Source organism: Lithobates pipiens, unplaced genomic scaffold (genome assembly GCF_037356315.1).
Source record: "Lithobates pipiens isolate NorthernLeopardFrog02 unplaced genomic scaffold, aLitPip1_a1.2 Scaffold_25, whole genome shotgun sequence".
Classification (NCBI taxonomy): Eukaryota; Metazoa; Chordata; class Amphibia; order Anura; family Ranidae; genus Lithobates; species Lithobates pipiens.
Genome location: NW_027507787.1, coordinates 160,909,537 through 160,924,633, shown reverse-complemented (window position 1 = coordinate 160,924,633; position 15,097 = coordinate 160,909,537). Strand labels below are relative to the sequence as shown.

At 42.2% G+C, this 15,097-nt stretch overlaps 1 protein-coding gene across 5 annotated transcripts in view; it reads right to left on the bottom strand.

Annotated features, from left to right (window-relative positions):
- The window catches only part of SORCS1 (sortilin related VPS10 domain containing receptor 1), a 1,028,639-nt gene that overhangs the window by 328,069 nt on the left and 685,473 nt on the right, over positions 1 to 15,097 (bottom strand). For all 5 annotated transcript variants that reach the window (XM_077455080.1, XM_077455083.1, XM_077455081.1 and 2 more), the window contains exon 7: positions 12,673 to 12,791. In XM_077455080.1, the coding sequence (XP_077311206.1) occupies positions 12,673 to 12,791 (119 nt within the window). The remainder of the gene's footprint in view (positions 1 to 12,672; positions 12,792 to 15,097) is intronic.

Genomic DNA, 15,097 nt, shown 5'->3' with positions numbered 1-15,097 from the left:
CAAAAAATAAAAAATGCAGAGGTGATCAAATACCACCAAAAGAAAGCTCTATTTGTGGGAAAAAAAGTACACCAATTTTGTTTGGGAGCCATATCACACGACCGCGCAATTGTCAGTTAAAGAGACACAGTGCCGAATCGCAAAAAAGGGGCCTGGTCCTTTGGCTGCAAATTGGTCCGGGGCTTAAGTGGTGAAGAAACAAAGGCAGGAAACAGAAAAGAGAATATCGACATTGATTGCATCTGCTATAAGGCCTTGTACACAAGCTTGTATAGAAGCAGCATGAACAGAGAGCTTTTACTGAGGTTTAGTTACAGTACTTCCTGCTCGCGCTATAGCCAAAAGACAGCTGCAGTGCTGGCTTAGTTTGCTGAGAGGGCGTCCATAGACATTGTCCCATGATCCCACTGCCCGCGTGCCCCCACCTTCAAACTCCACTAATCACAGTTTTAGGCTAAGGGCCAATCACAGTGGCTCTTTACCATGTGATCAGCTTTTAGCCAATGACTGATGTCATGATGGATGTAACCACAAGCCGGTTATCGGGTTTTCTTTCCTCGTGCTGACATTGTGAGGAGAGAAAAAGAAAGCCGATAACCGGCTTATGTTAAAGGGACATTGGCATTGATAATCAGGGCACTGATTATCAGTGTAGTCTCACCAGCGCTACAATCAGTGCCCATTAGTGCTGCCAATCAGTGCCCATCAGTGTCTTCTCATCAGTGTCACCTATCAATCCTGCCTATCATTGCTCATCAGTGCTGCTTACCAGTGCCCATCAGTGCCGCCTATCAGTGTTCATCAGTGCCACCTATCAGTGCTCATCACCCTTCAGTCAGTTGGTCAGTCAGTCGATCAGTCAAACCCCAACCGCCCACCCCCATCGCCCACTCACACCAGCCCCGTCCTTACTTCATCTAGGTCACGGGCAGCTTCGGCTCCTTCCTGCGTCCTCCACTTTCGGCGGCTTCACGGCGGCTTCACCTTGCATCTCCTCAGCAGCTTCCTCCTTGGAGGCCAACAAGGTTGTATCTCCTCTCTGCCAATTGGGTCTTAAGACCCGCTTCCTGATGCTCTGTGACCACAGCCCACCCTTTTTTGAAGCAAAATAGAACCTCAGGCTCTAATCATGTGCTTAAAAAAATATTAAAACCCATGCGTCCGATGCCCTACGTGTAGATTAGGGGCTGGTCGCATGGAATGGGGGGGTGGCACCCCTGCACCCCCTAGGGAAGGGCCGCCACTGCTGAATATAGTACTGTCAAAAACAGAGAGACGAGCAAGAGGACCAGCTACTGTATTATTGAAAGGACACTTTACCATCTTTCCCACTACTATGCAACAAACCTTCAAAACCCAAAGCAAAGTGACTAATGCCAATGAGAACACGAAATTCATCCTCAAAAGAATGTACCTGGGACAATGACCACCAGGGGTCTGTGTAACTATTGGGTGGAAGAAGAGTCAAAAAAGAGTCAAAAAAAAGAAAAAAATCCTAGTGCATGAAGCTCTACTTGGTAATCGCTAAACATTGTTCAGTCATGTAAAATGAATGATTATTTGTCAATTTACTTTTTTTTACCCCGCTTCCTGGTACTCAGTAGGCACTGATGAAGTAGGCAGGGCCTCACAGCTGCATCACCAGTGACTTTTGAGGAGACCTTGTTTGTAAACTGCACGATCTCTGGGGTTTTTGTTAAAGTGATTGTAAACAGGGGTCAAGTCCTGGGGAAAAAAGTGTGTGAACTCCCACCCAATATCCACTCACCCACCAAAAAAATAAATAAATGATACACTCATATGCACGAATGCTTCAAAAGTGGTATTTTTAATCCAATTTTCATATTATGTGTATGAAGCTTAACTGTTAGTACATAAAAAAAAAAAAAATCCTCAATAAACATAAGTATGGTAATTCTCTGAATTATCAGCATTCATTCCATTGTGCTTCCATGCAAATGTGAACATCATGTTCTGATCTTTATTGGGGAATTTTATTTTGTATATAGAGTGATTATGTGGTGAGTTTACACTTTTCATTGAACAGAGTTTGGATAACACAGGGTTAAACTGAAAGTTCATAATTTAACTGCACATTATCTGGACAGAATGCTTGCGGAGATATTGATGTGTTCCTGCTTAGGAGATGTATGTTAGTTTGGGGGGCTGAAAACTCTGCAGGGCTCCAACACACACTCGCTGCTATTCCAACCCTTCACATATTTCCACATAAACTTCCCTCCTGGCATTAAACTTTGCCTGGTATTGTGCTCAGCTTACCACCCCAAACTGATGTTCCTCCCTCAGCTCACCTCTCTCCCTGCATGTCCTGTGAGCAGAATAGCTGTGCTCCTCCTCTGGGTTCTCCCATCATATGGCACTGAAGATAGAGGTGGGAGGATTCAGCGGGACACACAGAGCAAGTATGCAGGAGACTGGGGGGGGGGGGGGGGGGCGAGATGAGGAGACAGAAAATCAGGAAGGGCCGGCGGGGAGGAGCGCATCACGAGAGGTCTGACTAAATACAATCTCTTAGCAGTAGGGACCTGATCTACCCATCAGCTAGCTGTGATTGATAGGTAGATCGAAGTGGAATCTGCCATGGGGCCCCCTACTGGCAATGCCTGAATGGTCAGGTGTGCGGCACTTACTATTGCGAGCTGTGTTGGCAGCTGCTGGTGTAGCACCTGCCACACAGCTCACATACTTCAAAGTCTTGCAGGACACGGCTGCTAATGGGAACTGAGTTCCTGTTGTGGAAAAAGTACAGGAACTCCGTTCCCATGCTTTCCCGCAGGACTTGAGCCCTGGTTGTAAACCCTTCCAGGGTTGTCTCTCCCTGCCGGTGGAATCATCTTGAACTATACTTTATTAGGTAAGCATTAAGCTTGTTGATTCATCTCTTGTTGGTATAAGTTGCGCTCTGGGGGGAGGAGGAGGGGGACCCAGTCATTACTATATTGGGGGGGCTTATGCACGGTGTTGGGGGGAGTATTTATGGATTGGCTCCAAACAACTGCCTAGTTGGAGTGACATATAGAGAAACAATTCTGTCCCATTTTAATCACAATACTGCGGTGTTGTAGACACTTTTGATATATACTGATATATTTTGATATGTTTAGATATCACTGTACATATTCCTCACTTTAAACAATCCCCCCTCCAATGCTTATCTACCCTCTATTTGCATGCATGTGCCATTTCGTTGTAAGTTGCTTTAATAAGCTCTCTATGCTTAACATTTTGTGATGCAATTTAACCCTTTAGATTATCCCCGGAGGAGACTTAACAGCGGCAGGATCCAACCTCCTCACTGGCTATCCTCGCTGGATCTGACTTCCAGCAAGAATTAGCCCTTGTGGCACCTGGCGATGGAGGATCATGGTATTGAGGTGTTAGCTGAGCATCTTATGTTTTAGAAGAATTGGTGAGCACCCTATGATTTATATGCATTGTGTGTTATGCATTAAATATCAATTGCCAATGTATGTATTATGTATATATTGATATTATATTAAGGAATTGTTGTATATTTCATGTAACACAGATGAATATCATTGCTGAAATGCATAGCCCTGATGAAGCAGCCTTGCGAAACATGTTGGCTGCATTCTGAAGCATTTGATTTTTAAGTACCTACCTGTGGTCTTCAATGTATATTTGGGATATGTTTTTATATATTATTAATTAAAGTATATTTTTTACCACAATGTTAGTGTTGGTGCTGACCTTATTTGCAGACACTATATCTCATCTTAAACATCCTGCTCAATGTGAAGGAGTGGTGTCTCTTTCTTTTTTTTTTTTTTATACATAAACCAGGCATTGTGAGACTGTGTCTGCAGCTGGAAAATGTCCTATCATTGTACTTTAAAATTAATTTATGTATTATTTTTTTATGATTATTTTTATTTATTTGTATATTTATTTTACATTTATTTATTAATATTATTATTATTATTATTATTATTATTATTATTATTATTATTGTTACTATTAGTATTGTTATTACTATTATTATTATTAGTAGTAGTAGTAGTAGTAGTAGTAGTAGTAGTATTAACAGCCTGACCCTAACAAAAAAAAAATTAAATAATAAATGACCCTAACACTTAATCCTAAACCTAACCCCAGCTCCTAATCCTAACCTAACCTTAACTCTAACCCTTTACCCTAACAAAAAAAATAAAATAATGATACTTGAATAATAATAATAATACAAAAAGAAATAAAAGCTAATGGAAAAGCTAAAAAAGCTGAAATACCTAGCAACAAATGATGCAACAGATGATAGTTTTCTCCATTGGCTAATAGAAAAACGCCAAAGTTCAAACATGCTGTATAAAAACATGCAAGCCACGCATAAAAACGTGCCAAGATTGTGCATAAAACACGCAAAAAAGCAGCAGAAAAATGCTCAAAGTCTATACGCTCAGATGTGCATGCAGCTGACGAAGAAGGGATAATGCTCTTGCTATGAATTTAGGCCATCTATGTACCTCCCAGAGATGGCATTATCCCATCCTGTCTCACTAGGACATTGCTAAGAATTTCCCAGCTGTTACTGGTCACTTCGACCATCACAGGAGCAAGCTCTAAAACCCTGCACACGTGTGGTCCACTATCTCCTTAGTCGCAGCCACACTGATCTCAGAGCTACTACGACAGGGGAAGAGCACATGCAGGGGGGGGGGGGGGGGGGGGTTGATTCAGCTGAGAGTGTCTTAGCAATGTCCTAGCAACATGGCAGGATAGTATGGTGCCATCTCTGGGCGTTTTTCAGCTAGGCTTCAGGAGGTATGCACATAGCCTACACTTATGGCATTATTTAACTTTGGTCAAAGCTGCATAGTTTGTTTTTATACAAAGCTGTCCCTTACCTGTACAGTTATCAATATCAATATTGAGTTGGCCCATCCTTTGCAGCTATAACAGCTTCAGCTCTTTTGGGAAGGCTGTTCACAAGATTTAGGAGTGTGTCTATGAGAATGTTTGACCATTCTTCCAGAAGCGCATTTGTGAGGTCAGGCACTGATGTTGGAGAAGGCCTGGCTTGCAGTCTCAGCTCTAATTCATCCCAAAGGTGTTCTATCAGGTTGAGGTCAGGACTCTGTGCAGGCCAGTCAAGTTCCTCCACCCCGAAATTGTTCATCCATGTCTTTATGGGCCTTGCTTTGTGCACTTGTCCAAATCATTTGGTGGAGGGGGGATTTTGGTGTGGGGTTGTTTTTCAGGGGTTGGGCTTGGCCCCTTAGTTCCAGTGAAGGGAACTCTTAAGTCAGCATACCAAGACATTTTGGACAATATCATGCTCCCAACTTTGTGGGAACAGTTTTGGGATGGCCCCTTCCTGTTCCAACATGACTGCGCACCAGTGCCCAAACCAAGGTCCATAAAGACATGAATGAGCAAGTTTGGGGTGGAGAAAATTGACTGACCTGTGCAGAGTTCTGACCTCAGCCCCTACAGACTAAGACTGGTATGCCATTAATGTTCATGCGCGTGTAAAGGTGTCCCAATACCTTTGACACTATAGTGTATATAAAAGACACTTAGGTCACCCAGTCTTCATCTATAGCTAAAATATCAGTTTTAGAAGGACTGATTCCTTAAGGTAAACATATAACATATGACAGAACATTACGGTGTAGCACACGTGAAAAATAGACAACACAGGATCACAATTTGAAAACAGTTGTCACCCCACAACAGGAGACACCTGAACAAGGACCTTCATGGCAGGATCACAAGGGATGATTTTCCTGAAAACTGCACATTTCAAAAACATATAAACTTTAACATGTTGATTTACATGAAAGTTTACAGATTAGGGTTTGGATTTACTTTATAAACCAGAGTTTCATGGCAATATCTGACCTACTAGTTTTTTAGTTTTTTTTATGATTTATTTAAGTTCTTCTTTGCATAATCACTGCAGGTAGCGGGGTTCCTCTGTTGCCAGGTAGACTTAAGCTAAGTCATCGGCTTGAGAGGGATTGTTTTTTTTGGAGTGGAGAAGCAACCAGGAGTCTTAAATGCATGCTGAGATTCCAAAATAAACAGAGCTGCGATTAAATCCCAGATGGGAAAGAGTGGTGTAAGAGGAATTTATGTAATCCAGGAGTTGCTCTTTTTTCCTGCATGTTGATCCTTGCTGGAAATATGCACCATGCAGACAGCAGGATTAACGATGCTTGAGGCTTACAACCGTTCTTCAGCCAAAAAGCTTTGTCCAAAACATTCACCGGCAAGAAGCAAAGGGATTAAGCTCAGGGGATACAATTAGTCGAGTTGAGATAAGCATATTTCTTATTTGCTTCGAGACTACTTAATTACCCTATGTTGGTGATATTGAGCAACTAATGGACAGGACAGGCCTTCAGGAACCCTACAATGAATTATCTAGCGGCACAGCACCGGGCTCTGCCTGTGAACAGGTGGTAGTCGCATTGTGCATACGCCAGCTGTTAACACAAAGCAAAAATGCACGGTGTCTACTTTTGTGAAGCCTCTTTTTTTTATTTCATAAAGCTTTGAATCTATAGCAGCAAAAGGAACTTGTCCTATTTATATGAGCTTCTAACAATGCATCAACCATGATACAAGAAGTAAAGGAGTGGCTCAACTCTTAAGAATCCAAGTAGAGTTTAATAAAGTTATTTGATACCGGGATGTGACTTTGATAAACTTATCTTGGATGCTTCTACTTCATGTATTGTGGTTTTTAGCTGGTCCCCAGACTGTTTGGAGCTGTCATCTTTGGTTGGTTGGGCAGGGGTAAAAAGCTTAGAGCAGAGCATTTAAGATTGTGCAACCATGATACCATGATACATATACAATATGTTTAATTACATTATACATGATTTTCCCTGAAGGAAAATTGCAATCACAGCTAAAATTCTGTTTGTTAAAGAGGGATTCCACCTAAAAAAAAAATATTAAAAGCCAGCAGCTATAAATACTACAGCTGCTGACTTTTAATAAATGGACACTCACCTGTCCCGGGTTCCAGCGATGCCGGCAGCCGAGGCCGATCAATCGCTCAGCTCTCGGCTGCTGCCGTTACCATTCTAGGTGAGGGAATCAGGAAGTGAAGTGAATCGGCTTCACTTCCCGGTTCCCTACTGCGCATGCGCGAGTCGCGCAGCGCAATAGGAATTCTCCGCGCTGTCACTGGGACCCGTGTGTGTCCCAGCAGACAGCGTGGCAGGACAGGAAATGACAGACTCCCACGGGAGTCTATGCCCGGAAGTGGGTGTAAATACCTGTCTTTGACAGGTATCTCCACCCCCCTCCCCCCTGTAAGGTGCCAATTGTGACACCGGAAGGGGGGAGGGTTCCGATCAGCGGAAGTTCCACTTTAGGGTGGAACCCCACTTTCAAGAAGAATTTTCCATCCTGGTTCTTAGAATTTTCTCATCCCTATGGTTGAAAACAAACATCTATTTGACCCCACTAACAAAATCCTACTGGTGTATGTATGCAAGTATAAGCTAAGGTTTGCTGTGCGAAACTATCAAATTGTAGTAGCCAGTCCAATCAGCTGCAGCCATGGAATTCCCTCCAACAAAGGGATTTTGGTGGCATTGTTAACCTAATATGGCCACATAGCATTGCCATATGGCCATACATTGAACAGTAATGTTGACACTGGGCAAATAATGTAGATTGGGCAATGACATTATCCAAATATAGCCATGTGGACTTATTAGGTGTCATGGTCTGGGGTAAGGCTCACCTGAGGCATGAGGTCTAAGCACTGACTGGTATTTACCAGAGCCCGGGATGGTGGAGATGGGTTTTGAAATGTGTTAGTACCATGTCACGGTCCTCGGGAATGCCCCACAACAAGCCAGGCTCCAACAGCAGATGTAGCAGGTAGGGATCAAGCAGAAGCATAGTCAGTAAACAAGCCAAAGGTCAGTAATAAGTAGTAGCTGGGTGGGATCAGACAGAAGCATAGTCGATGAACAAACAAAGGGTCTGCGACAATTTATATTGAAGATAAGGATAGCAGCAGGTATGCAAGGAGCAATAACAGCTGGAGAGAGTGCAATAATCTGGCAAACAAGAAATGCAGAGACATGGCCTAAATCAGAAAGTTCATCGGAGGAACAAAGTGTTCAGGGTTCAGAAGAAACAAAACACAAGTTAAGGTTGTGCAAGGAATTAGTCAGGGTCAGCATCCCTGGTGGCACAGTGAGAAGTGCCACAGCCAGACCCCACAGAGATTGCAGGTTCAGGCCCTGGTCCTGACATTAGGTCAATGATGTTACCAGCATCCTTGCCCCTTTGTTACTTGCAGCTGTGGGGCAGGGAATTTCATGGCGAAGGCTGGTGGCTTGGTCTCATGTGTCCGTGCCATGTGGGTTCTGGTTGAACTTATTTCAGCCCAAACCTTAGCCATACTCCAGTAGAATTGTGTTTGAAAATGTTTGTTTTTGGAGCATTCATTTGATTTTCTAATGGGGGAAATCTATGTTCTATGTCGAAAAATGTCATTGCCCAATGTATGATCACAAGGCATTGCTATGTGGCCATATTAGATCAATAATGTTACCCTCCTCCCCCCTTTGTTATGTGCATCTGTAGGTGGGGAATTCCACAAATACAGCTGATTGGGCTGGCACCCTGCTCTCACATGACAGTTGCCTGAAAAAACCTTAGCATATCCTTACAGGCCATACACCAGTAGAATTTACAGTAGTTTGACATTTTTTTTCTAATTATTCAATTTTCTAATAGTCACCTAATGATGGCAAGAAGGGATGTTCTGATGAATAATTTTTCAGAATTTCAGTGCGAACAATTCCAATGTCATACTGGCTCTACTGCTGCAGCTCCATATTTTTTTCACAGTCTCTTTAATAAATAGTGCAAGCAACAAAGTGCTAAATGAAAAGTGCGGCACACATACAATATCAAACAAGTGGAATTCATCTTGTACAGTCTGGCTTCAGGGAAGGGAATTCTAGTTGGTTGCTGTTTTGGCTGCCCTTTGAGCAAAGAGGCTCCACAGGGACACATGGATAAATTTCAACATTAACACAGGTACTTGCAGACTTCACAAGTTTTTACTTCTCTATGACAGACACGGTTTTAAAGAGATCTCCAGAGGGTGCTGCAGCTGCAAAGACATGACTTTAGTTACCATCTTCCCTACACAAGGAACAATGAACTTGCTGGGAATGTGTTCATTTACAGATAGAAAAGGATTAGAGTGGAACTCCAGCTTCCCACTCTACTAGCCAAGATGTATTAAAAAAACACCCTATACATGCCTTTCTTCTTGCTGTTTTGAGGCTGGTCTCCTGATCAGATGTCCTTTTGTTTCTTATATAGCAGTGATGGCGAACCTTGGCACCCCAGATGTTTTGGAACTACATTTCGCATAATGCTCACCTACACTGCAGAGTGCATGAGCATCATGGGAAATGTAGTTCCAAAACATCTGGGGTGCCAAGGTTCGCCATCACTGTTATATAGTGATGAGTAAATTGAGTACTACTAAGTCTACAGAGTACTATGTGCCCAAACAGGATAATGACCCATTCTCAGGTGATGTGTCCATGAGGAAGTGGATTGGATAGAAGAAATTAGGAAAAATGTCCCTGCAGGGATACATTTTGAATAGGTTGTGGTAATGCATTTTAAAACATTAATATCTGTATTATATTATTAATATACACGATTTATATAGCGCCAACAGTTTGCGCAGTGCTTTACAATGTAGAGGGGGCCAGCACAATTACAATACAGTTCAATACAGATGGGACAGGAGGGCCCTGTTCGTGGAGCTTACATTCTAAAGGGAGGGGGGCGGTGGTACTAAAGATAATTGCTGCAGGGGATGATTTGATGGGGGTGGCTCGGAGAGGTCAGATTCAAGGATTACACCCTGGAATGTGTGGCGGGACCAATGGTTGTGCTATTGATCTTAATGGTAAAGTCATGGAGAGGGGACAGTGAAGGAGGAAATATAAGAAGTTCAGTATTAGAAAGACTGAGTTTGAGAAAGTGGTGTGACATCCATACCTATATGTCATTCAGTACGTTTGTGATACGTGAGGCGATCGAGGGGGTGAGTTGAGGTGTGGAGATATAGATCTGGGTGTCGTCGGCAAAGAGGTGGTATTGGAAGCCATGGGAGTTTATCAAGTGGCCCAGGGAAAAGGTATAGAGAGAGAATAGTAGGGGCCCAAGGACAAAGCCTTGGGGTACCCCAACAGAAAGAGGGGGAACAGAGGAGATGGAGTTGTAAGTGACACTGAAAGTGCACTGAAAGTGCACTGAGATAGGTAGAAGAAGGACCAGGATGAAGCAGAATCACGGAGGCCAAGAGAGTGGAGTTTGCTGAGGAGGAGCAGGTTGTCAACTGTGCCGAAGGCAGCAGAGAGGTCCAAGAGTATAAGTATGGTGTACTGGCCATTGGTTTTAGCCATTAGTAGGTTGTTGGTGAGTTTAAGTAGGGCAGTTTCAGTGGAATGTTGTGGCTGGAAGCCGGACTGTAGGGGATCGAGAAGGCTGTTGTCAATGAGGTAGCAACTCATTCGTTTATAGGCAAGGCATTTAAATAGCTTGGAGAAAAATGGGTGCAGGAAGATGGGTCTTAAATTATTCAAACAGGTGGGGTCTAGTGAGAGTTTTTTAAGTATTGGGGATACCAGTGCATGTTTGAGCGGGGGAGGAAAAGGTGCCAGAGGAGAGGGAGAGGTTAAAGGTGTGGGTTAGAGAGTTTAGGATAGAGAGGGAAGGTGGTCACAGTAATTGTGAGAGGACAGTGTCCAGGGGACAGGCGGTGAGTGGGCCATGGAAAGGAGTTTGTCAACTTCCTCAGAGGTAACAGGGCAGAAGGAGGAGAGTATTGAGTTTGATGTTGGACCTGATGTGTTGTTAGGGGAGGAAGTTGGATGCTGGATATCACCTCGCAAATTGTGTCAATTTTGATTTTGAAATGGTTGGCAATCTCCTGAGTGGTGAGCAAGTCAATGGGTGGGGGCAGTGGGGGGGGGGGGGGGTGAAGTGAGGAATTAAGAGTAGAAAAGAGTTGACAATGTCTGGATGAGAGGGGTTTGATTAGAGTGTTTGTAATAGGATTGTTTAGCAGTGTGGAGGCAGGAGTTGTATTTGAGAAGGGCATGCTTTTAGCTGCACATTACTGCAATAAACAGATGTGAATCCAACCCAGTTCAAGTTTTAACCCACTCCTGACCAACAGCCTCCTTATCCTTGCAATTTTAAAAAATCTTGTTATACATACTAATTTACCGTGGGTATTCAATTCAAGGCATATGATGCCATGTCCTTCTCCATAAGAAAGTTGAATGACTCGAATGACTGATGCTAGTCTGCTGGGTGTTTGAGGAGATGATGAGGGATACTGGGTAAGGGTTGGGTCTGCGGGACAGCACTGGAGTGTTCCCCCTCTCCTGCTACTTCTCGTCCGTTCCAGGGCTTACCTAACCCATCAATAAAGCCTGAGAACAAACCAATGCAGCTGTTAACTGGGCAGGCAGACAAGTGAGGCCAAGATGGCCATCACTCGTCTCTATGCCCTTGGAGGACCAGAAAGACATCTGACATCACTTTCGGTTCTCTGGGCCATAATAAACAAAATGTCAAAACATATTTTTTTTCTTTTGTTTGCTTTTAAAAGTAAGTGAGCGATCTGGGGTCTTTTTGACCCCACGGCTCTCAATAAAGAGGGCCTGTCATCCTTAATTCTATTACAAGGGATGTTTACATTCCTTGTAGTAGGAATAAAAGTGATCAAAATAAATAAATAACTCTAAACAGTTAACCTGTAAAAATGTATAAAGTGTCTCCTAAGGAGATTTTTAAGTACCACAGCTTGTCGCCATTCTGTCAGCATTTAGAATTTTAAAGCATGACATGTTAGGTATCTATTTATCCAACATAACACCATCTTTCATATTTCACAAACAAATTAACCATTGTGTTTTTTTCTATTCACTAAAGAGTATTTTTTTTTTAAAAAAGTTGCATTTCAAGACTGCTTTGCAAATACTGTGTGACAAAATAAAAATATTGCAACAATCAACAATGTTTTCTCTAGGGTTTCATATATATATATATATATATATATATATATATATATATATATATATATATATATATATATATATATATATATATATATATATATATATATATATATATATATAAAATATATATTACAACTTTTAAACAAAAAGTACCAGAAAAGGCCTGGTCTCTTGCCAGAATTAGGCTTTATGTAGACATTCATCTTAATGATATGTTGTAAAGTGGAGTACACAAGAAATGAGGAAGTAAATATCTAGTCATAATTTTGAACCAGCTTTAAAAGCCTAGGCTTGGCTTTGATGTATTCTTCCCAGATCCGCTTTATAAAATGCATTCTCAATACATGTCAATTCAGAAACCAATGACACCATAATGACCAAGGATTTTTCATAGAAATAGATATATTTTGATTGCATCAAAAACAGGGCCCAAGATATTCATCTCGTAATGAAACTCAGGGGTAGGAGGACAATTCCACACTGGGGTCAAAATTGGAGGATAACCCCTGGCTTGTTCCACCATTATAAACCTATCTTAATCATTATTCAAATTAACCTGACTTAACTAACACATTTGTATCTAGAAAAATCAGCTTTTACTCACCTGAACAAAGACATACTCATCCTGGACTATGAGGGAGTTGGTGTCGATGTATCCCGGAAAGGGTTTTGTCCTCACATTCTCTGAACAATTATTCATCTTACAGACAATGTACTGTGCATCTGAAAAAACAAAAAAAATTAGCAGATGGTCACATCACAGACAATTCTGCATGGACTACATCAAATATTTCAGATGACATATCCTTTAAATGTTGACCAAGGACCTGGTGATCACATGTTCTGGTCAGGGGCCGCTGCAGTAAAAACTGGTGAAAAGCTTACATTTTCAACTGTCATGGATTGATTATACAACAACTTAAGGCAACTATCCAAGGGGTATTTCAAATTATAACTGAAAGCAAACTTTTTTTGGTGGAGTGGAGAGGAATTAAACACCTGTCAGGTTTTTATTGCTGCCTGTGTCCATGTTAAGGAGACTCGACCTCCCTATTTGTCCCAGTGACCATTATCACCAAGAGTACTACTGAAAGAAAAACCCACATATTGGATTGTCACCAGAACAGGAATAGAGGGAAAATCTTCCACTGGGGAAGATAGTTCTGGTGACAACCAGGGATTTCCTTTTAGTTCCTGTTTTGGACAAGGGATGTCCACCATTTTGATTTTCATTGGCCACTTCGGAAGATCATCCCCTTGTGTCAGTATTTTGCTGAACCACCTTTTGCTTTAATTACAGCCTTTTGTCTGTTGGGATCTGTCTCAACTATCTTTGCACATCTAGACTTGGCAATATTTGCCCACTCTTCTTTGTAGAACTGCCCAAATTCTGTTAAATGTGATGGTAACTGTTTATGGACTGCAATCTTCAAGTCATTCCACAGATTATCAATGGGGGTTAAGTCGGGATTCAGACTAAGCCATGAAAGGAGATTCTCCTTTTTCTCCTTCAACCACTGTGTGGTCATTTATGCTGTGTGGTTTGGATCAGGACATTTTAGAAGGTAATCCTTCTTTTGATTGACAACTTTCTTGCAGAGGGCAGCATATTTTCCTCAAGAATCTGACAGAATATCCCCTAATCCATTGTTCATCTATCTGACAAGTGTTCCAGTCCCTGCTCCAGAGAAACGCCACCATAACAGGATATTACCACCTCCAAGCTTTACTGGAGGAATGGTGTTATTGGGATGGTAAGCTGTATTGGATTTCCGCCAGATATATCGTTTGGTGTTGAGGCCAAATAATTAAATTTTAGTCCCATCTGACCGCCTTAAACGCACCTTGAAGATTCTGAGACCACGTGGAAAAAAGGTGTTATGGTGAGATGAAACTAAAATGTAATTATTTGGCCTCAACACCAAACAATATATCTGGTGGAAACTTCATGTTCACTTGACGTTTGTTAGCCTCAAGGATCTTACATAAGTGCCAACAGAATTCAGAAGATTGCAGACCCCTTCATCAGGGCTATAAAATCTCAATTGACATTAGTATACAACAATTATTTCAGTTGTTTAACCCCTTCATGCCTGACCTGAAGTGCCTTTAAAAGGTTAATTATACCCGGGGCAGGAAGAAACAGTAATCATGAGACTACTGTGATTGGCTGTCACAGTGGTTATATGATCACGAACCAGTCCGCTGGCTACAGATCATTAGTGGGGAGCAAGAGCTTTCTTTGACATTTGTTTTCATCCTCTTCTCCTTTAGCTTCCTACTGTTACTTCCTTTCTATATGCACTCACTCCAGCTTTAGATAAACATCTGGCCTGGCTTCCTGCCTGCACAATCTGTGTTGGCATGGGGGTGAATGTGACAGTGACACGGGAGCAAATCTCCGATTCCCTATGACTAAGGGTGCTAGGATAAGGAGAAACACTGGCACATTCTAGCTATCAAATCCTATGAAAAATAATAGGTAGAGTGGTGGTGGAAAATATTTTTAGCTGTACTGCAGGCAAATTGTGAAATATGTATTTGAAATGCACATATGTATAGAGTAATTTGTAATTCTGTTCAGTCAGTCCTGTCATTTATACCTGCCTGCTACCCAGGGCCGTCTTTAATATTGATTGGACCCTGGGCAAAACTTTTCTTGGGGGCCCCCTCCCCATACAGTTTCGCTCTCCACCTGCTCTGAGACATACAATAAATAGGAACTAGACTCAAAATCAGTTTACTGAATCAGATCAGGTAGCTGTTGCGATTGGTTGCCAGAGGTTTCAGTGTATCATTACCGCTCACTGACTGGTTGCTAGAGGTTACAGAGCACATTACAGCTCACTGGTTAGTTGCTAGAGGTTACAGCACATGATTTCTGCTTGTTGATTGGTTGCTAGAGATTACGGTGGATATGATCTCAGGGGGGGCATGATATACATATCAATGCTGCCCGCCACCTCTATTTACATATGAATGCCAGTAATTTACATGTAAACACAGGGTCTCCAGGTGAGTCATCTGGG